Here is a 24,705-nt window from a genome sequence, read left to right as displayed (position 1 = left end):
CGATTGGCCCTCAGGTCTTCTCTACTCATTTCCTCCCTTTCCTCTCATTCCCCAGTTTCTGAAGAAAGCCCGGCAGTTGAAGAGCAAGGTAATCCTCATAGCACCATATTGGCCATGACAGATTTGGTTCCCATTCCTTTGGCCTCACCTACTAGATCGACCATGGATTCTCCATCCAACCCCGGAGTTGATCTCACATCCACAGAACCTGATTCATCCCAACTTAGCCTGAAGCTCACGGCTTGGCTACTCCAATTCCCTTGATTGCCAGGCAGAATGATCTTTCTTTACCAGTACGTGATATTCTCATTGCTTCTCATAAGTCTTCCACTAGAATTACTTATCTGAGCAAGTGGAAAAGATTTGCCTGTTGGCTGAAAGATAAGCAAGTAGACCCCTTTTCAGCACCAGTGTCGATAATACTAGACTATCTGGCCAATCTGTTTCAATTGGGTCTATCGGTCTCTACCATTAGAGTTCACTTGGCTGCAATTTCTAATTTTCATGAGGGTGTCCAAGATTCCTTTCTTATGTCCCATAAATTGTGCAAGACCTTCATAAAAGGTGTGAATCATCTGAAGCCACCTTTTAGAGAACCTATTCAACCATGGGATTTATCATTAGTTCTATAAGCTATGACAATGGCTCCTTTTGAACCAGCCTCTTCTTGTGACCGCAAGTATTTGTCATGGAAAACCTTGTTTTTGGTCGCTATTACTTCTGCCAGACGTATTTCTGAAACTTCAAGCTTTATGTATCAAGACTCCATACTTGATTTTTCATAGAGATAGAGTGTCTCTGAGAACTAATCCATTTCTGCCTAAAGTGATCTCTGAAATGTCCATTAATCAAGCCATTGAATTGCCAGTTTTCTTTCCCAACCATTCAAACAGAGGAGAGTATTGCCTACATACCCTTGATATACACAGGCAAATCTGTTTTTACTTAAACAGGACTAAACCCTTTCATAAATCTGACCAGTTATTTTTGGCCTTTTCTGGATCTAGATTAGGATCGGCTGTTGCCAAGGTCACATTAGCTAGATGGTTGAAGGACTGTGTGACTTTTATTTACATGCAACGTAATATTTTGTTGCCTACTACCATGAAAGCTCATTCAGCAAGGTCGGTGGCAACTTCTGCTGCCTTCCATGCCAGAGCTTCTTTACATGGCATCTGTGCAGCTGCAACTTGGGCTACGCCTCTTACCTTCATCAATCATTACAAATTGGATTTGGCCTCCAGGGGAAGAGCATCTTTCGGTTCTATGGTGCTTAGGAATGTCCTTCCATGAGAGCCTCCCAGGAATAGAGGTAGTTGGGGACTCTATCCCATGTGTAAGGAATGAACGAGGATTAACAATATCAGATAAAGAAGTTATGTCTTACCATAACATTCCATCTGTATTGTTGATCCTCATTCAGTCATTACGACCCTCACTCCTTCCCCCTCCTGTGGTTTCTAGTGGATCACACCATCCAGTTCTCTTAGGTTATTTGACCAGAGGTAGCCTCTACCTTCTTTAACTTGCAAACTCAATCTGAGGTAACAAGGAGAGGGGAATTGTGGGTAAGAGTTTAGCTCGAGAGTTTGAAGCTGACGCAAGCTTGGAAAATGGCCGGCTCGGTTCCGAGCTCGGAACCGATACCCATGTGTAATGACTGAACAAAGATCAACAATACAGACTGAACGTTATGGTAAGACATAACTTCTTTTTCTTGAACTCCATGACAATTGATAGCAATGCCCTAAACCCTGCCTTCTCTAAACGTATCATGTGGAGCATTCTTTTACACTTAGAGGACTGACTTGTTAGAATGGAGTACCATTTATTAGTTACGCTTGCAGTCATGTTTTTATAAATTATTTAAAGGCTAGACAGTAGCCAACTGTGTGTAAAGTGAGGGCACTTCCATTTGGGCACCAACCAATGGAATTTATTTTTGTTTCAGGAATGCTCTGTAAGCAATATTATTGAACAAGGCTACCATAAGTATAATATATGTCTGGTGGAATGCTGTATATAGGTTCATAGGTAGGTACTAGGCTATCGGCTCAAGAGCCTAAGTAAGCCTAGCTAACAAGGTTCTCTGGCTTACATCACCCAAGAAAGTTAATTTCCTGTGCCCCTGTCAAGCAGAGCCACAGAAGTGATCCCCATGGTGTATATCCTATTTCCCATCCACTCATTAAGATTTTTCTTGAAGAGTTGTAATGAGGAACTTTGCTTGACATAGATGGGTAGCTTGTTCCAGAGTATAGGAAGTCTCTGGGACAGGAATCTGTCAATCCAGCATGTCCTGTTTATCATGGTGACAAGGTTTAGGTCCCTAGAGAGTGTAGCATGGAGGGATTGGGATTTCTTTAGGTGTAGCATGTCCAACAACTCTGGGTTTGACATAGCTTTATATGTTAGGCAGAGATCATCTCGGAGTAGGCGATATGCTACAGAGTAAAGCTGGAGTTTTTTGAGATGCTCAGTGTAGGGCATCTGTTTGAGGCCAGTAATCCTCTTTGGGAGGTACTTCTATGGCCTTTCAAGCTGCTGCAGATGTCTTGAGGTACATTCCAAAAGGGGCATCATACTCTATAATGGGTCTAATGAGTGCCGAGTAGAGGGGAACAATGACCTCTTTTTCCCTGGATGAGAACCCTTTTGTGATGAGGTGTGCCACATAGAAGGATTTCCTGACTACTGTGGCGATGTGATTATCAAAGGAGAGACTACTCTCCACCTGGGTCCCAAGGTCTCTTATCACACATTCGGCGTTAAGTAGACTGCCATTTATGTGGTAGCTCATGGGTACAGAGTTTTTACCAAAGGGGATGACAATGCACTTCTTGCCACTGAACTTGAGGCCATGCCTCTGACACCAAGCATCTGTCTCAGTAAGGCCCTTCTGTAGGATGTTCACCTCATTCGGGGGACTCTGCTCTAGTTCCTAGTTTGCAGTCATCTGTGAACTTCATTAGCCAGCGGTCTTCTGTGTTAGCCTGTACTTCAAAGAGGTAGATATCAAAGAGGAGAGGTCCCAGGACTGAACCATGTGATATTCCACTTGTCACTGGTTTGAAGTCAGATTTGGAGTCTGTAACTTTTACAGTGTGGGTTCTGTCAGTGAGCCAGATGGCAACCCATCTTGTGATGTAGGGATTTATATCTAGTTTAGTGAGTTTAGCTATAATTCCAGAATGGGGGATGGTGTTGAAAGCCTTGGCGAGGTCAAGATAGGCTGTGTGAACCACGTTACCCTCGTCTATGGCTTTGTTGACTGCCTCAAAGAAGTCGATCAGGTTCAGGAGGCATGATCTGCCTTTTTCACAAACCCGAACTGGGTGGGGTCCAGAGTTTGGAGGTTACCAATGTCTTTTTGTTTATGAGTTCCATGATGATACATTCCATGGCCTTGCAGACCAGGCTCATCAGGCATTTGTGGAGTGGGATAACAGTTGCTGTGCACCATTCAGTGGGCACAAAGCCTGACGTGAGACTATGATTGAACATGGTGCTTAGGTGGGGAACCAGTTTGTTCTGAAGTTTGTGTAAAACGTGGCCTGGGATGTTGTCCAGTCCCATGGATGCTGTGTTTTTGGTTTTAGAAAGTGCAGCTTTTACCTGCATAGATGTGATTACAGGGACTCTGCATTCTTCCTGTGTAGATATGGGCCCTTTAGGGGGTGAGAGGGGGTAAAGTTAGCACGGAACCTATCTGCCAGGATGTTGGCAATATCAGTTGGTTCTGTAATTTTCGTGCCTTTGTGCTGTAACTCGGAGCAGATCTGGGTATTGCTATTGAGATTCTTGACATAGCTAGAGAATGCTTTGTGGTTGCCCTTAGAATCAGTGGCGATTTTGATGTTCTTCGTGTTTCACTATTGCAGTCATTACATTTGGTTAATCTGCTGGCAGGCTGCCCTCAGTTGGCCTGATTAACAAAGTCTTGGGTCCTGCGTTGGTTGCTGTCCCTTCTTCCATGACATCAGGTTGTTAGGGGTATAAAACATGCAACCAACGCCATTACATCAGTCTTTCTTGCCGCACGGTGCCCAAAGCAGAAGCAGTTCGCAAGTGCCAGTCGGCCGACTCCTGAAATGTTCATTTTTGAGTTTCAGAACCAAAGTCTTCATCTAAAAGCTAAGTACCCCACTGGGGAAACTTTTTCTTGCTCCTTACCGATGTCAGTAAAAGTTAAAAATTGTATTACGTTTGGGAAGTAAAAACCTCATAAGGATTTTCATTTGTACTGTATTCCTTGCCTAGGCCCTGACCACAACGTACCTTGCTGTCAGTTTTGTGCTTTATTTAATCAGTGCACAATCCGTTGTCTGTACATTTATGCTTCTAAATATTTCGGTTCTCAGTTTAATTATCCAGAAATGACATCAGTTAGCCATCCGACTACCGGAATCCCAAAAAAACGCAAAGAAAAAGACAGAGATGGGCCGTTGAGGTCCAAAACTGCCGACGATGCTTCTCCTAAGCCAGTCGCCAGTTCGCCGTTACTCAGTGAGGCACTTTCGCAGCCCCTGATACCCGCTACTTCAGATTCACAGGCCTCTACTGAGACCCATTCGGATGCAGCGAAATGCTTCACCTATGGAACCCACGGATGTCAATACCTTGGATGGGTCTGGAGATGCTGTGCAGGCACCGGCTTCTGAGGGTGTATTCAGGCCTACAGATCTGCATATTAAACCGACTACACCTTCAATACTAAGGCCTAAATCTCAATCTATGTCTAAAAAAACAGCGCCCAGACCACATGTTCAGGCCCCTATGCCTAAAAAAACAAATGATAAATGGCTGAAGATTTAATTACTCTAATCAGGGGTAGTCAACCTCCCCCCCTTCTAAGAGGCCTAGGGCTGAACTTGACTATGAAGCTTCTGAACAGGACTCTGTTTCTTCTGACTCGTCTAATGAGCTGGATTTGTCCAGACCTACTTATGGGGACTCTGATGCAGAGGATTCCATTCCTTCTGCCTCTTCTCCTGAGGAATTTTCTTTTGGGGAAACTTGACATACCTTAAGGGAGCATTTCCACTGGGAAAGTCAGGATTTTTCTGAATCCAAAACGAGGCTTAGGGATTTCCTTCTTCCTCAGCATAGGCCTTTGTCTATACCTCCTGTACTAGACATTGCTGATGATGTGTTTTCGTTATCCAGTATGGCCCCTGATTCCCTGCCTCCGGCCCCTTGTAAACCAGACAGATACTACAGGGTTCCTTAGTCCCATACATTCCTTTTCAAAAATCCTGTTGTGGACCCTGAAACCATTTCTCAGGGGCCCAAGGGCATTAAGGCGTCTACTGCTAAAAATCCTACTCCTTCTGATAGAGACTCCAGGGCGCTGGATAGATGGGGTTAAAAGGTTTATACTTCTGCAACCTTGGCAATCAGGGCTTTAAACTGCCAATTCCATATGCTAAAATATCAACAGCATATCATGGGACTGCTTAAACAGAAAATGATGTTGATTTCTGACTGTGTGGAAAATAAGGAATTACAGGATTTATTGCATTCAGCTGAACAAGTTGGAAAACATACTTTGCAATTTGGTTTTGATTCTTTGGAGGCCTCTTTCAGGGCTGCTGTTACTGGGTCTGTGCTTAGAAGGCATGCTTGGCTTAAGGAGCAATCTATGCCTGATCATGTTAAAGCAAAACTGTTGGATGCTCCTTTGCAGCAGGACCGTCTGTTTGGCAATAAGGCTTTAGAAGTTCTAAAAAAGATGGAAGATAAAGCTAAAACTATGCAAACTGTGAAATATTTCTTACAAGTACAACCTCTAAGATTTAGTAGGCACTGGCCTACTAAGAACTGGTCCTTTTTAGCTCCTTCCAGAGCCACTCAAGCCAAACTCAGACATTCCAAAAGCACCAGGTTTCAGTCCCAAGGGACTTTCAGAACTAAGCAATGGGGTGCCTCCACTTCCAAATCGGAAATAACAAGACACCACCCTATGGTAAACAGTCTCAATGACTTTCCTTTAAAATTACCAAGCACTTGCCTCTTAGCCGCCCCTTTGGGGGGAAAACTGGCTCTTCATGCAAAAAACTGGTAACTTATAACCCAGGACAAATGGGTTTTAAATATAGTGTCCCAGGGATACAGATTTCATTTCCACACATTGCCAACTCCAAACGGATGGCCAGACCTGCCCCCAAATCAGTGGGCAGAGGCTCAGAAACAAGTACTTTCCCTCTTAAACATGGGGGTTATTCACCCGGTACCAGAAGAGGAAAAGGGACAAGGGTTCTATTCCAGACTTTTCCTGGTACCCAGAAAAGACAAATCATGGTGTCCAATTCTGGACCGGTCTACTCTAAACACCTTTCTGGACATTCCATAATTCAAGATGCTGACTCTTCACCAGTTACTTCCTATGCTAGGCAAGGATGCCTGGTTGACAATTCTAGATTTAAAAGAGGCTTACCTGCATATCCCAATCAGGGAATCTTGCAGAAGATACCTACGCTTCAAAGCAGGCTACTTGCATTATTAGTTCTCTGCACTGCCCTTTGGCTTGTCTACTGCACCCAGGGTATTTACAAAGTGCCTGGCTCCAGTAATTGCATTTTGCAGACAAATAAATATTCAGATATATTCATACCTGGACGATTGTCTAATTCAGGCAGAAAACCAGGCCATTCTTCTAAAACATCTGGCATTTGTAAAAAAGGGTTCTAACTTGTCTAGGGTACAAAATAAACGAAAATAAATCACAACTGGTACCCTCTCAAAAAATTACATTCCTGGGTGCAAGCTTGAATTCAACTGCCCAGATGGCTTTCTTTACATCAGAAAAGCAAATTCATTTGGTGTCTTACTTCAAACAGGTGACCACAAAAACCCTGCTATCTGCAAAACAAATACTGCAAGCCTTGGGGTTCATGGCCTCCTGCATTCTTTTAATTCCATATGCATTCTTTTAATTCCATATGCAAGACTGCATTTGAGGAAACTTCAGTGGTACTTAAAAAGTTTATGGAGTCATCATTGTCACAGCCTGGAAACAATGATTCCTATCATACCTTGCCTGCGCCTAGAGCTCCTATGGTGGGCAGAGACCTGCCACCAAAACAAGGGACTGCCATTCACACCACCCCTGCTGCCCAAACCCTAACTACAGATGCATCAGACTACGCATGGGGGGCTCATCTGGCAGGGAAGTGCATTCAGTGCATTCAGGGCAAATGGAGCCCAAATCAAATGCACCTTCATATCAATCAAAAAAGACAGCCTTCAAGGACTACCTTCATCCAGGACAACTAATGGTAAAGACGGACAACACCATGGTTATGTGGTACATAAACAAGCAGGGGGGTACACATTCCTACCCCCTCTGCAGACTAGCCATGGCATTGTGGAACATGGCCTTGGGATACCAAGTACAACTACAAGCTCAATTCCTGCCAGGAAAGCTGAATATTCTGGCAGATGAACTAACCAGAAATATCATGGACCCACACGAATGGAAACTGGAACCACGGATTTTCAATGTGTTGACACACAAATGGGGGAGCCCAGACATAGATCTTTTTGCCTCACCCCAGAACTACCAGTTGGGCAACTTTTGCACAGTAACTCCTCACAAAAAAGCCTGGAAAGAGGATGCTCTTGTCCTTCAGATGGAAATACCTACCAGTCTATGCCTTTTCCCCTCTGCCTCTGCTCTCCAAAGTTCTACTAAAAGTCAAACAGGACAAACCAAAAATGATTTTGATTGCTCCAGACTGGCCTCACCAACACTGGTTCCCACTCCTGTGAAGTCTGTCACAAATTTCTCCATGGCACCTGCCTCAGACACCTTCCTTACTGTCCCAGCAGGAGAACTAAATTCTACACCCTCAGCTCCAAAAATTGAATCTTGCAGCTTGGCTAATCATTTAAATTCCCCCTTAGCATCCCTGTGATGGATGTCATTTTGGAGGCGAGAAGACCTAGTACTAGAAAATCTTATGCTGACAAAGGGAAAATATTCTGTGCCTGGAATCAATCTCAAGGGATGAGCACAGCAGAGCCCAATTTACCTCAGATTTTGCAGTACTTAACTGAGATGCTTCACAAGGGTCTGTATTTTTCTTCCATAAAAATCCATGCCTCAACCATTTCAGTACATTACAACACAGAACCCCCTCTCTTTTCTCATCCTCTGCTAAAGCAGTATCTCAGAGGGGCCAAAAACTTGAGACCACCCAGGAGAGCTCCAACCCCTGACTGTGACCTTAACTTTGTACTCGAGAAACTCTCTCTACCTCCTTTCGAGCCAGCTGCTACTGCAGACTTAAAATTTCTTTCCTGGAAAGCAGCCTTCCTTTTAGCAATCACTTCAGCTAGAAGGATTTCTGAATTACAGGCCCTTATGGCAGTGGAGCCTTTCATCATCTTTCATGCGGATAGGGTGTCACTCAGGACCAATCCATCCTTCATGCCCAAGGTGGTATCCAGTGTGGCTATTAATCAGTCCATTCATTTGCAAACTTTCTTTCCCAATCCACAGAACAAGGGGGAGCAGATTCTGCATTCATTGGATGTACACAGACAACGATTTTACTTGGACTGGACTAAATCTCGAAGAAAATCTGAACAGCTGCTGGTAGCATTTGCTGCAGGGGCAGAGGGGAAGGCTATTTCAAAGCAAACCATTTCTAAATGGATAAGCCATTGTATTAATTTCTGTTATAAGCACCATGGAAAACCTATCCCCCAGGGGATCAGATCTCATTCCACCAGGGCTGCATATACTTCTACAGCCTTTCTCAGAGGTGTTCCTACCAAGGATATTCTAGAAGCTGCTACCTGGAGTTCAGTTCATACTTTCACTAAGCATTATCACTTAACCAATTTTCTCTAAATCCAGATCTGGCTTTGCCACTGCTGTTTTGCAGGGCCTTATAGCCGGTCCTAATGTTGTATAAATCCATCCTCCCAACCATAGCTTCGGGAATCTACCCAAATGTAATGACTGCAACAGTAAAACACGAAGAACATAGTACAGTTGTGTGCACTTACCATAAATGTAGATGTTCGAATGTATTCACTGTTGCAGTCCTGGTTACCCTCCCTCCAGCCCCCTGTTTTCTCTTACTATACCTCTACTTTCTTTTACTGTACTTAAAAGCCTTTTTGGTGTATTTGATTTTGTTTGGATGTATATTTTTGTGTTTTTAATTACTTATATAGTTTGCTCCCCATTTGGGGGGCACCTGACATCTGGGGCAAGAAAAACTGATGTAATGGCTTCGGCTGCATGTTTTATACCCTGACGTCAAGGAAGAAGGGACAGCAACTGACGCAGGACCCAAGACTTTGTTAATCAGGCCGACTGAGGGCAACCTGCCAGCAGATTACCCAAATGTAATGACTGCAACAGTGAACACACTCGAACATCTACATTTATGGTAAATGTACACAACTGTACTTTTTCGTAGCTAGCTTTGGAGGATCTTATAAGGTATCTCAGCTTCTTACTGAAGCTGATCAGGGAGCTCCTCCACTCATGGGATTTTACTCTCTTTTGCTACAGTATGTCTGGTGAAATGCTGTATGTGTCTGGTGGAATGCTCTATAAGCAGCACAGATAAGTACATGGGTTTTACCCATTAGGGGTGCCAACCAGTGTGTAATTTATTTCTGTCTGGGGAAATGTTCTGTAAGCAGCACATATACACTGGTATTTACTATCCCACAAGGGTACTGCTAGTGTAATTTATTTCTGGGGGATTGCTCTTTAACTGGCACGGCAATGTACTGTGGTGTTATCCCAGAAAGGTACCATCCATTTTAATGTATTTATATTTGGTGGAATATTCTATATTTGGTGGAATATTCTCTAAGCAACACAGTGGTATAAGTGGGTATTATCCCACAAATGTGCCATCTAATGTAATCTAGTTATGTTTGGGGGAATGCTTTGCTATGCCTCCTGTACATCTTTTTCCAAAGACCCCATGAACAACAGTGGACTTTGTTTCAGTTGTTTTTTTCAGTTAAGCTTCAGTTTATGGGCTTTCCCAACCTTTTTTATTACTGTGTTTTCAGCTTGTAAATCAGGTAACCTTTTGAGATTTTAGATCCTAATAGTATTTCTGTCTCTGCAGATGTTTCCCAACATTTCCTTTACTTTGCATGAATTTTTAGGTGTCATTAATACAGTTGTAGATAAACTAGTGAGTGAATGAGTCTCTGATGCAAAATATTCCTATATTTAAATAAAAATGCTCTTAACATAATATAAGAAGGAGATTCAATGAAAAGAATAAATTGGGCATTTTCATTCCTTATGCTATAAAAACAGAACATCATCACAGCTAATTTTATTGCTTGCATTAGCAGTCTCCTTCCTAACACGGTTCCATGAGGCCAGAAAAGGATAGATCTCTGACTGTGAACCAGGCATTTAGGATTCAGTTAGTGGCCCCCCTGCACTGGAGGAGCCAGGTAGAAAGGGGGAGGAGTAAAGAGCTGTGACCATCTCACCTCTCCCAACTTTTTTTCTTGGTGGCTAATCCACCAGGGGGAGCGTCTGAATCTCAGATCTCAAGATCTTCAAAAAATGAGAGACCTTCTGCAATGGTCTAATGTTATTGCCAAAGGTAGGCATAGAAATCAGCTGAATTATGCCATTCATTTGCCTGTGTTTTCCCACAATATTGTCATACTTGGGAAACATCTTTTGCATTCTGTAGATATATACAGGCAGATATGTTTTTACCTAGGCAAAGCAAGACAACCAATTATTTGTGTCCCATGCATATCCTAAATTGGAACAGAAAATATCAACAGTAATGTTATCCAGATAGCTTCCTCATTGCACTACCTTCTCTGCTGTGACCTGGGCTTCTCTGCATATTTTCTCAAGGCATTATAAATTGCATGTGATCTCAAGGTTCAGGTCTGCCTTTGGATCCAGAGTCATCAAAGGGATTTTTGTCTTGATGCCACCCCAGGATTGTGAGTTATGGACTTTGTTGAAGTGAAATGATTAGATTATGTAATATATGAAATTTATGTACTTAACCTAACTGTCGGTCTTTAAAATCCACGTGTATCCACTACAACCTTGCCCCTCCCACTTTCCACTGTTCTTGCTGCTTGGGACCAGGAGTGCAAGGAGATTATTGTGTATACTAATAAACGTAAAGAAACCCAAAAGGGCAAACAACTGATAAATGGAAAATAAAAAAAAAACACGAAATACGGACTGAAAATTCCACTTTAATGCCACGAGTACAATAAGATCTCTTAAAAACTAAGCGCTTTCACCAAACAACTTGGCTTCTTCAGAGTTAATGAGAGTGAAAAAATAAAAGTGTGTATATGTATATGTATATATATATATATATATATATATATATATATATATATATATATATATATATATATATACTTAATTTCATTAATTTTGACCAAACAGCTAAATAATGAAACAATCACTTAGCAACCATCAAGTACAAAATCCTTCTCATGATGTTATGCTCCTTACACCTTATTTTGTATTAAAACAATAATAATCCACAATGAAAACACGTTGTACATTTAGAAAACTGTTGTGTTAAACTTTAGTAAATAAATAATATAAATGTTAAAATATCGATTATGAAGTTATAAAATTAACAAAATAAACTTAATGAGCCCACTACAGGCTTCCTAAATGTTGCATGCTCTCTGCTTTAAAACTGGCATGATAGATATATTGTCGTTTAGACATGGGGGACTTGTGGCTTTAAGCCTGCATGCCATCTGTATTCTTTTTCTTCTACCCTTAGCCAATCGTTGCCACCCCTTTCACTTAGAATGACCCTATGTTCGTCCTTGTTTTTGATGGCTCTTAAATGTTCAGTTATCCTGTCTTTCAACCTATGGACCATTTTCAACCTATGGACCCTTTTACCCACGTAAAAACTTGGGCAAGTTGTGCAAGTTGCAATGTAAACTGCCATGGATGTATTGCAACTCTTGCTACATATGCATGGTATAGTCCTTTCATAACCTTGCACAGAAACGTAGGGTCCATCATTGATATAGTTGCAATTTTTACATGCCCCACATTTATACATATGTGAATTTTTTTTTTTTTTTATCTTAGGTCTCCCCAATATATTTTTAATGTTCATACCTCTGCTAAAGATTACTCATGGTGTTTTACCAACCTTCCTTTTGATTTCATCAATAAAACATATATCCCATGACCTATTGATCACCTCAACCAGCTGAGGTGCCTGATGGTTATATCTCAATATAAATGATTCCCTATTTTCCTTCATTTTTTTATCTTGCAAAAAAAACATCCTTGCTCCACAATATAGGTTGAAAAAAAATATTTATCTTGTTACCTCCTCATGTTCTTTCAAGAGCAATTTCAAAGGGTAACCTCTTTCCAAGAACATTCCAATCAGGGTATACAATTCTTTTCGGTATGCGATGTTGTCGCTAACCAAATGTGACAATCTCACCATTTGTCCCTGTATTACACTTTTTTCTCTGGTGAAATGGGTGGCAACTATCATAATGCAGTAAGGAGTTAGAGTACATCACCTTCCTATATTACTCTGTAACCCTTATCAGTTTTTGTGAGTTGAATATGCAAGAACTCAATCTTATCAGAGTCCCAGTTGATGAGTAAATTTAAAGAAGGGGGTAGTGTGGTTCAAATAGTCAGCAAATAATTTGGGATTATTCTCATCCCCTTTCCATAAAATGAGAATATTATCCAAAAAATGGTTATATAATCCAATTTTTTTCTTTGAAATCAGACTGAAAAATAAATCGTTCCTCCCAGTGTAGTAACACAAGATTAGTAAACACTGGGGCACATTTTGCCCCCATGGACGCCTGAAATTTTGTGAAACAATTCACCTTCAAACATAAGATAATTGTTTTTTAAAACAATTTCCATGAAATCTACTAAAATGTTGATTTTTGTCATACTTAACATTTTACTCACTAAAAAATGTCAAACCCTCACTGTGGGATTGCTGTAAATAAATTATCCAAATCAATAGTCAAAAAGGTGAATTCCTCCAGACATTTTGTGGTTTTTAAACGTTCAAGACAATGCAATGAGTCTCTTCAATATGTGACCTGTCCCCTTCACTATCTGCTGTATCCCCAAATCCACAAATGCTGCTAGAGGCTCAGTCTTAGACAATCGATCTAAATGGTGGATTATTGACATTTTTGTGGATCTTGAGGATTCCAAAAATAACCAGAGTTGTTGGATGATCAGCTTTCAAAATCTGAATTCATTTTCATCAAGCATTCCCTGAAAAAGGCCGTCCATCAAATACAAATCAATTTTATTATAGGCTATATTCATTTTGTTCTTTGAAGCCCTTTGATACGTATTTTCATAATTTAACACCTGCTGCATTTGGGACACATAATCTAAATGAGCCATGATCACAACTCCCCCTCCCTTGTCAGGTTACAATATTTATAATTCTTTATTACCTGCCAAATCAAATAACACCTTTCTCTCATCATAACTAAGGTTGTCCTTTCTAACATTTTTGCCATGATGTGACACAACCTTTCTCATTTCTTTAACACACATTTTTTCAAACAATGTGACCTCATTACAGTTAGGGGGTATAAACGTGCGTTTCCTTGTAAGATCCAAAGGCTCCCTAGTTGTGTTCTCACTCCTGTCCCTGTCATAAAAAAATAAACTCAGATTAAGTTTCCTTGTAAACAATTTCAAACTTGTAAACACATCAACAAAATCAAGATGAAAAGATGGAACAAAAGTAATACCTTTGCTAAGAACCTTACGGTGTGTTTCATTAATAATCAAAGCAGTAAAATTGTAAATAGTGAAACCATCCTTTTACAAAATATCACACTGGGGTATACCATTAATTTTATTAAAACAATTAAATGATCCACCAGTCACATTATTAAAGTCCCCTAAGTCAACTGCATCATCGCCAAAAAAATCAAATGTCACTTATTCATTATCGAAATAAAGTTCTGCATTAACATTGTCAGAATCACCAATCTGGTTATCTAGACAATTTAATATCACCTGTTCTTTGACCATTGGCATTTCCTGGTGTTCTGCATTTGGAGCTGTTGATAAGCTCCATAAAACTGGTTCTTGTGCCCCTGTTCCCCCCTGTTCATCAGTCATTCTGACCTCCTCACTTGTTGAAGTGAGTCTAAAAAATGACCAATATTGTTTTGTGTCCTATTAATGTTTTTATAGTTGCCAAAATCAGATTCCTGATTAACTATTGTAGCTTGTGTATCCTCCGTATCTGTTGATGTAAATGAATTACCTAATGTTGCACCGGGAAGGTATGCTTGTTTATTTTTGTAATCATTCAGGTCCCGGGCTAATTTTTTGGATTTCACTTCCACATTTTTCTTAATAAAATCTTCTTAATAACCTTATGATAGTTGTTTTCATGTTGTACAAAAAATAAATCATTAATAATGTATTTATTCATAGAAACTATTTCTTTCTCCAAAGATATCAACTTACTTGCATTATTTTTAATGATGATGTCCATCATGTCTAGGCCAGATCTGTTGAATAATTCTGTCAGTTCCTGGTAAGCCTTACTCCCTCCTTCAATACCCATAGGTAGTTGCCACAACTGCAGACCTTTAGGCACTTGTTTAAGTGCCAAAGATTTAGTAAGAAATGCATTATCAAGCTGAAGTGTCCTGTATTTCTTACAATCTCGCTCAAAGCTTTCAATCTGCCTTTTTAAACAGCATAACATCATTAGAATAATTTTGTACTTGATGGTTGCTAGGCGATTGTTTAGTTATTTACCTGATTAGTCAAAATGAACGAGATTAAGTGTATATGTGTATGTATATATATATATATATATATATATATATATATATATATATATATATGTGTATATATATATATATATATATATATATATATATATATATATATATAGATATATATACTTTTGTTTTTTCACTCACATTAACTCTGAAGATGCCAAGTTGTTTGGTGAAAGCGCTTAGTTTTTGAGAGATCTTATCATATTTGTGGCGGCATTAAAGTGGAATTTTTGGTCCGTATTTCGTGTTTTTTTTTAATTTTCCGTTTGTTGCTGTGTATAGTTTATATAATCTATGGTATGTTAGTGCTCCCTCTTCAGGGGCACAATTAGATCTGGAGAAAAAAAGGGTCAGCAGTGCATTATGGGAGAAGGGGAGGAGCTAAAGCTTGCGAAAGTTTACATTTCCTGAACACACTAGTGCCTACAACAACTCATCCTGCCTTTTGAACTGGACGGACATGCATAACAATGTATCATTATGGTAAGTGCAGACCATTCATTTATTTAATTTTTTGTGTTTGTTTCAATTCACTTTTATAAATTACAGACATCACACTGTATTTTTCCACTGTGCCTAATGGACTATGTCATTATCAGAAAAGTGTCCTCAGCCTAGACTATCTATGCCTAATGGACTATGTCATATCAGAAAAGTGTCCTCAACCTAGACTCTACGTGGTTTGCAAACAGAAAAATAAAACTCAGACACGTCATCCAGTTAGGTATCTACCTTCTCTGTTCTTGACATTTTCTTCCAGTCTTCGAAGCTTTATATACGTAAATGTGAAGCCACCACATTGGAGCTAATCCTGCTGTACTGTAAGGGTCATCTTTGCACTGGGTATGTATCCGCAACTATTTCTGGGAGGAGATCATTGTAGGCCGGTGGACCCTCTGTCCCTTCCATTCATACTGATTGGGTCAGTCTTGATCCCAGCACTAGGTGATCAGTGATCCAGAAAGACGGCTTGTCTGTTTGTTAGACGGCTGATTTCTGTTCATTTTGTTATATAAGGAAAATCCATCGATTCAACTGATAGTATAAGGCGAGCTGTTCAACACGATCTGTTTTTGTACTTGTTTCCTAGGAATGCACTTTGGAACAATACATTAAACAAGAATTTACCAAACTGCACCAGTTTCTGCACGAAAATGAACAAAAACTCACCCAACAGCTTAAGAAAGAAGACACAAACAATCTGAATGATACAGAAGGACATCTCAATTGCATTAAACATGATATTATTGCTTCCCGAATGTCAGTATCCGATGCTGCCTTGGAGCGCAAGCATAAGGAAGTGATGATTGTGAAAGTGATGGAAGTGAAGTCTGAAGCCACTGAAAGTGATACTATGGCCACTCCGGAAACATTTAACAGTCACGTGAAACTCAAATCTGAACCTAAGCATTTGCTAACAGTAAGTATGCTTTTCATTTCTGCATTTTTTTTTTAACTTTTATATTGGAAAGTAGAATAATTGTCTGCCAGTTGCCATGATGACAAAAGAGACAAGATAACAGCATGGCAGTCTAAATGGTACAATGTAACGTGCTTCATTCTGAGTTTTGCATTTACTTTATTTGTTCTGTGGCTGTGACAGAAACAAATATTTTATAAAAGAATGTCTGCCATTAATATATAATTGTTTACAAGTAACTGAAAAATAATATTGTACAAACACTCTTTTGTTGTGTACATAAGTGTATCTGTCATCTCCATAACTAATGTTTCCTATGTATTTATTGACTGAAATGAGATCACAAAATATTGAACTGCAAGTGAAACAATCATCAATGAAACATACTGTTTCAGTGTTAAATCAGTTTTGCAGGGGGAAAGCATTTCTCTATGCTACCATGCTACCTACAACTTAAATATACAGGCTGTATATCTTGAGGAAATGCATGCTTCTAAGACACCGAATAAACTACTGAAAACTTCAACAAGGCGTGTCACAGTGAGGGTATCAGAGAAACAGAGAGTCTCCTAGATCTTTTTCTGTCACAGAAAGACAAGACAGTCCAGAATTTGATAGTGTGTAGGTATAAGGAACAAGAAATACATGCATGTACTGGTGATTTAGACGAGTTACGTAGGAATAAGGGGAAACCCTGGTTCTCTGCTGGCAAATATGCCAACAATCAACAAGTGAGGGGAGCTTCTACCATACATTTAACAGTGACAGCAGATATATTTGCAATATCATATGTGACAACTGGAATATGCTCTTAGTGGATGAACAGATAGGAAAAATAGTTGGCTCTGTACCTCGTTTTTGCTACAAAAGGAACAGTAACCTGAAGAATTTATTATGCCACAGACCAACTAACATACGTAGTTTTAGATTACTGTCTGATAAAAAAGGCAAATACCCTTGTAAGAGATGCAAAGCATGTCCACTTATAAATACTTTGAATAAATTTTCACATCCAAGTACACAAAGATTATTTTTATAAAGGGTATGCTACATGCACTACCACAAATGTGATATATATTGCCAAGTGCAAGCATTGCACTAGTTTTTATGTAGGCAAAACAAACCAGATGTTTAAACAACGTATATTACAACATCATTATGCTATACGCAAGAGTTTAGAACATAATGCCTTGTTTCAACATGTAGCGCTTCACTCTGATTACAGCTTTTCCTTTATGGTTACAGATACCATCAATAGCAATATCAGGGGTGGAGATTTACATAATGCCACCGAGGTACAGGAAACATATTGGACAGCAGAATTGCGTGTGCCTGTTTTGCCAGGTTTAAATGCCTTCATCCCTTTAAAACCGGTGTTGAAAGCTTGTAGACTGTAATTTGGTAGTGTTAAACATATTTATGCAGTTGCACACAATTTGTTATGCATATATATATATATGTATGTGTGTGTGTGTGTATGTGTATATATATATATATATATATATATATATATATATATACACACACACACACACACACACACACACACACACACACACACACACACACATACATATTTTTATTGTTTTGAGATGCATTCTGTGAACTATCGGGAAATGACACTTGATGTTCTGTGATTCACCAGGAAGTTACATAGGCCGTTTGGGTTTTGCTGATTGGCTTATGACATTTTAAATGCAGTATATTTATAGATAGATTTTACACACACACACATATATATATATATATATATATATATATATATATATATATATGGGTCTACTTCATATGACTGAAAGCTCATATGATCGTCAACCGTTTGACTGACACCAAAACATTGAAAGCTCAAAACACTGAAAGCTCATGATACATAAATCCATAGCATTATGCCCTTTCCCCACTGTAGTGCGACCCTGGAGTAGGAATAAATAGGGGGGGGTGGGGGGCACAGCCCCCCGCATATGTCATAAATTTAAAACATACATATGGATACTTTTAACTGAATTGACTATATTCATGTAAATAATGTGTGGGAGCTATGCCCCCACACCCCCCTATCTATTTATTCCTACTCCAGGGTCATGCTACAGTGGGGAAAGGGCATAATGCTTTGGATTTATGTGTCGACCATGTGAGCTGTCGATATATGAGCTTTCAGTGTTTTAGTGTCAGTGTTTTGGTTGTCTCATATGAGCTGTCGTTCATATGAAGTAGACCCATATATATATATATATATATATATATATATATATATATATATATATATATATATATATATATCCACACACACACCCAACACATATGCATGTCAGTGTTAATAGTAGTATCTAATGAAGGAAATTGTTTTCCGAAAGCACTTTGCGTTTTGTCATGGTGACCCTGCTGTTGTTTGTTCAGACATTTCTGCCAAAATGCCAGCACAAATCTAATTGTGCAGCATTGGACCAGCTTTCCTTCTTATATTCTTTTGGGGTCCTATATAACAAATTCCAATATTATACTTGGAAACTTATGCATGCCTCTACCAAGAAGTGATGTGGTGATTGACAACTGCTAATGCCTATGTTGATCCAAAAATATAAAATACCATTAGGATGCATTCTAAGACATACACATATGGGCATAATAATACCAGAAGACAAAACACGCTGTCCATTTGTATTGATATTCCTAATCCTAGTTTGGGATGTTAAACTCCACCATGTTTACAAAACAGAAGGGCCTAAAAGTAGGAACTTCCAATACAGATAACATATGCAGTAATTTAAACTGTATTAGAAACAGCTTTAGACAAGCATCCCAGGTTGTGCATGTGTAACAAAGTCATGGATGAAACCATGTAACCTCTTTCTTCACTGCAAAGCCATACACCAAGTATAAGCTTAGGGAGTGGTGTCCTGGTTCTGCAAAATTATATTCTATCTATTCTGACTCCAGTATCTCCAAGCATCGCCAACCCACATCCCATAATTATTAATTTGTGATTATAACTTAGAAAGTCACATAAAGTTCAACACCATCCTAGTCTATAATCCTTCCCACTATCTTTAGAAGGAGTTTGTTAAAATACAGAAATCCCTCTGCTTTTAAAGGTACATTCTTGCTGTCTTGCAAGACCTTACTTTGGGAGTCTCTTTGCTCATGCATATTGAGCAACAGGGTCTGTATTAGAATATCGAAGTTTCAAAACTTCGAATGTTCTTACATCGATCCCTATTCAGCAAAAGGTGAAAACATCGAACATACAGAACAGAGAATTTTTTCCTAGGGAAAAAATTTGCTGTTCCAAAACACATACACACAACACAAGCACACCAAACAAACAGCAATCCACACACACACCTAAAATCTTACACCTAACCCTACACTAAACTATACACACACCACTAACTATCCACTTACCTTAACCCAAACCCTAACCCTAAGGTCCGTCACTATCGCACACTCTCCTCACCCGCGGCCTAACCCTAACTCACCTACCCCGGCCTAACCCTCATGTCCACATAATCGCACACTTACCTGACCCGCGCCCAAACCCTAAATCACCTAACCCACCCCAACCCTCACGTCCACACAATCGCACACATACCTAACTCGTGCCCTAACCCTAACTCACCTAACCCGCCCTAACTCTCACGTCCCCACAATCGCACACATACCTAACCCGCACCCTAACCCTAACTAACCTAACCCGCACTCAATCGCACACTTACCTGAACCCGACCCATAACTTTCCACCACAGCGCTGAAAATACTGAAGTAGCAGAAACGGACAACCAAATTCTTTCCCTAGGAAAAAAAATTTGGTTTTCTGTTGCTTCGATATTTTCAGCTTTTGATGAATAGGGGTTGATATTAGAACATTCAAAGTTTTGAAACTTCGATGTTCTAATATAGACCCGAGCAGCACAGTAGCCATCTTGACCAGTTGACAAGCTATGACCCATGCCAACAGGTATAATTTTCTTAATGTTAAGTGCCATTCAGAGCAGTTTGATTCCTCACTCCCCTGACATGATCTGAGGTCTGATTATAATCTTTGATGACCACTGTCCTATAACTGCCATGTTCTCACATAAAATGTTACACTTACAAGCACCTAGAAAATGGTAACCTACTGTGTAGTATAACATAAGGGCATTCAAAAAATTCATCAGAAAATAGCAAAACAAATCAAATTAATGTACATTTTTGATAAACCACCTGTCTCATAAAATTACTGTCTTTTAGGTAACATTTGATTTGAATAGTTTCATTTAATCCAGGGAATTTATCGGCTTGCAAATAAATTTGCCAACAGGTTTCCCCGTTTTTCCAACATATTTTTGTATTCCCCTCATATTTAACCTAAAGGAACACGTTCCAAAACCATGAAGTAAAACTTTCCAAAACTAACACAAACCTTTAATGTTTGTATAAAACGTTACACTCATCCTTTACTTCAATACCGTATAAATGCTTTTTGATTCTAGAGAACATACGTGTAGTCATACCAATATAAAATGCTTCACATGAGAAACAAAAAGCAATATCGACTAAACCTAGGAAACTGCTATTAAAATACTCTTTTATCATAATATTTCTAGATAACTGGAGCAAAGAAATATTGGGTCCTTCTATAATAAAATTATATGCCTTACAAAAAAACACATTTGTACATTCCTTTGTACTTTAGTGTTCTCAAATTCAAAATACTGCTAAAAAGTGTTGTATTTTTTGTAAACAAAATTCGGACCGTAGTTAATAGTAGAGTATAACTTAGGATTACCTCTAAGGATGTTCCGATTCTCCAATATAACATTGTTTTATATCTAAATTATCAACAGTAATTCTTAACACAAAACTTTCCCTAAAGGACTTATTGCTATTGATGTTACAAGAATTAGTGACAAAACCCACCACTGATATAGGAGGAAAAAATGCTTTTGTTTTACATATTATTTCCTTGGCAACAGATTCCATCATCTTTCGTTTGCAACCTCTAGCACAAAACATATTAAATATCTCATTCATCCCTTCTATAAGATCAGTATCAGTAGTTAACCTAAATAATCTAATCCTCTGCCCTCTAGGTATGTTATTTTTAATAAAATTGGGATGAGTATTAGTATAATGTCCTTCTGTTCCCATGTTGCAGTATTTATAACATTAGCAAGGTAGCTGCCTGCAGCACCAGGCATCCAGCCAGTATACCAAAGACTTAAGATAGGGGGTATGTGTGACATTGCATGTCAGAGCCATAAACCAGCGTCAGCTATAAAAGTGACATCTGCACATACCCAACCCAGAACTTTTCTGCCACAGTGATCTACGGACCTCTGATAGCGAGCACAAGGAATCCATTTGCTTGTTTGACTTTGGCTGTCCGCTGCAGATAAGTACCATTCTGGGTTTTTGATTTGTATTCCGTCTTGATTTCCAGACATACATGTCAGCTAGGAAGAGAAAGTGTGCTTGTGGAAGACAAATTTAACAAAAGGACATGCACGATCAGTGTTTGTTTTGTTTAGGGGAAGGCCACGACTATAAGTATTGTGACATCTGCCAGTTCTTTGTACCTAAAACTTTCCATAGCCACTTGGCTGCTTTAAAATTATACTTGGAAAACCAAAGACTCCAACGTTTGGCTTTAGGTATGGAAAGTGGGGTAGGTTCCTCCAAAGGCCAAAAAAGTTAGGCCCGGCACCCATGCTGAACCTCAGGAGTCCAGTGAGACTTTCGAGGCAGATGTTAGCCCAGGGTCCCACTGGGAATTGGTTTGGCCACTGGAACTGAGAACCGTGGTGGAGGTTGGTTTAGCTGAAACCCAGAGTGCATCCATTGTGGTTGAGCAGCCAGCAGGCCCTGATGGTGAGGGGGAACTACGGCTTGTGGCATCGGAGGGGCCTACTACCACCTTACCATCCACCCAGGTGTCTGCTCCAAAACCAACTACTCCTACTATTCCTCTTAAGAGGAAACAAAAAGAAAAACACGGAGCTACAGAACCAGCACCTGGGTGGGGAAGCCTTTTCCCAGAACTTGTTCAGAGCCTTCCAGGCCCTTCAGTCTCAGGTCACCCAACCAGCCCTACTGCTGGTGCAGGCCTTGGAGGAGTCACAGGAAGAACTCTCTTCTTCTGATGAATCCCTGACTTACTGTTCCCAAATTGATTCTCCCAAGGACTTTACTACTCCTGAGGAGGACACCATTAGTCCTGATTCACCTGGGGAATAATTCTCCTTTGGGACACTATTACACTTATGAGAGAGCATTTTAAATGGCAGATCATGGATGTTTCTGAGAGCAAAAGGAGATATTTTGACCTCCTGTAGATGGAACAGCCTTCTCAATCTGCAGTTCCTCCTCTTCTTCCAGCTTTTCATGATGCCTTTCAGGCTGCATCTCAGGCCCCAGATTCTCGGCCACCAGCTACTAAATGTCCTGATAGGTTTTACAAGGTCCCCCAGGATGTACAGTTCTTGTTCAAGAACCCCCCTGCAGACCCAGCAGTTATTACGGTGTCAGCAGACAAATCCTTCAGACAGCTGCCTTCCACTTCCCTATTCCCTACAGGTAAGGATAGCAAATTCATGGATAGACAGGGAAAGAAAATTTACACTTCTTCTACACTTGCCATTAGAGCTATTAATTATCAAATCACATGGCTAGGTTTGTTGTAGATACCCTGTCCAAGGCCTCTGCATTAATGACAGATTTGCCTACTAAGTCTCAGCTTTCCACCCTGCTGTCTACCGCTTCTCAGGTGACCAGGCACGCCATCATCCAAATCCGCAGCATCAGGTTCTGTCCTGAGAAGGTACTCTTGGGTGAGACTCCAGCCCCCTACGCATGGATGTACAAGCCAAGTTACTAGATGCACCATTTGATAATAAAACCCTTTTTGGCACTGCTTCAGCAGAGCTCCTTAAATCTCTCCAAGAAAAGGGCAAGGAGTTGCAAATTGTAAAACATTTGCTCATTTCGGCCATTCCTAGATACCACAGGAACTACCCACAAAGGACCAGTTGTGTAAGGAGGCAACGTTCTCACTCTACTGCTCCACAGTGTAAAGGACTGAGACACCCTAGACCCTCCTCAACCCCTACTCCTTTTCAGAGGCAGCCTGACCCTGACAGAGGTCCTTCACTGTGACTCTAACCCATTACCCACTTCCACCCCCCCCCATCCCTCCAACTCACCCTCTCCCTACTCTCATGGCGGAAAATCACCTCAGAGGCTTGGGTCCTTTCCATCATCCAAAAAGGTTATTTTATGACTTGGTGGACCGTTCCTCCTTTCCAGGGGACACCTCAACCCCCCCCCCCCTTCAAGCCAGCTTCACCCCTTTCTTCCAATTTTGGATCAGCTCCTAACTTGGGACACAGTAGAAAAAGTCCTTCCAGATCAGACAAACAAGGGATATTATTCTATTCCAGGATGTTTTTGTTCCCAAGAAAGGATGGTGCTTGGAGACCAGTTCTGGGTTGTTCTATCCTCAATCTATTTCTCAAGGTGCCTACCTTCAAGATGCTCACCTTGCATCATCTCTTATCCCTCATCCCCAACCAAGCCTTCATGGTATCCCTTCATATCCCCATTCACCCCAGCTACAGGAAATCCCTATGCTTCTCAGTAGATTCCTTACATTTTCAGTTTTCTGCATTGCCTTTTGGGCTGTCTACAGCTCCAAGAGTATTCACAAAGTGTTTGACTCCAGTTGTTGCCCACTGCGGAATGCAGGGCATACAAATATATCTTACCTAGATAACCTGTTTATCGTACACCAGGCCTGCCACTCCCGTTACCATCACCTACACATGGTGTGCAAAACCTTGGCAGACCTAGGGTTCACAGTGAACCAGCAAAAATCTCAAATGACACCTACCCAATATCTTGTCTTCTTAGGGTGCAGAATAAGAGCAGGCAATATAGCAGCCTTCATCCCCTGCCACAAGATGGAAGCCCTCACCTATTACTTCCAAACTCTTCTTTCCCTCCAAAACATCTCAGTCAGGGAATTTCTGAGAATCCTAGGCCACATGGCATCCTTGATTCCCATGCTGCCCTTGGCAAGGCTGCATATGAGAAAGTTCCAGTGGGTCTTTAAGAATCTGTGGAACCAACACTCCCATCCTCTGGATGTTTCCCTCCCTCTTCTCCCATGCTTGAAAAATAGCTGGAATGGTGGATTTCATCCATCAGCCTCAGTCACTCTTGCAGATTCCTCCACCCTCACAACGCCTCTACACAGGTGCATCAGATCTGGGTTGGGGAGCAGTGCTGGAAATCAACAACAACCAAAATAGAGTTCAGGGAGAGTGGTCCACCCAGAGACAAAGGGATCACATCAGTACTAAAGAATTGAGGGCCCTTCTCTTGGCACTTCAAACATTCCAGCAAGTTCTCCTACCAGGCACCTTGATGGTAGTCACAGACAATATGACTGTCCTGTGGTATATCAACATGCAGGGAGGGACAAGGTCCTATACACT

The 24,705-nt window shown here is 40.4% G+C and overlaps 1 protein-coding gene across 1 annotated transcript in view; it reads left to right on the top strand.

Moving 5' to 3' along the window:
- The window catches only part of LOC122814368 (zinc finger protein 729-like), a 600,102-nt gene that overhangs the window by 46,723 nt on the left and 528,674 nt on the right, over positions 1 to 24,705 (top strand). The window contains exon 4 of the mRNA XM_044086953.1: positions 15,902 to 16,231. Coding sequence (XP_043942888.1) covers positions 15,902 to 16,231 — 330 coding nt within the window. The remainder of the gene's footprint in view (positions 1 to 15,901; positions 16,232 to 24,705) is intronic.

Source organism: Protopterus annectens, chromosome 10.part0 (assembly GCF_019279795.1).
Source record: "Protopterus annectens isolate FY-2018-M chromosome 10.part0, PAN1.0, whole genome shotgun sequence".
In the NCBI taxonomy this organism is placed as follows: domain Eukaryota; kingdom Metazoa; phylum Chordata; order Ceratodontiformes; family Protopteridae; genus Protopterus; species Protopterus annectens.
The sequence above is the reverse complement of the archived record's forward strand: the minus strand, read 5'-3'. Positions and strand labels throughout refer to the sequence as shown.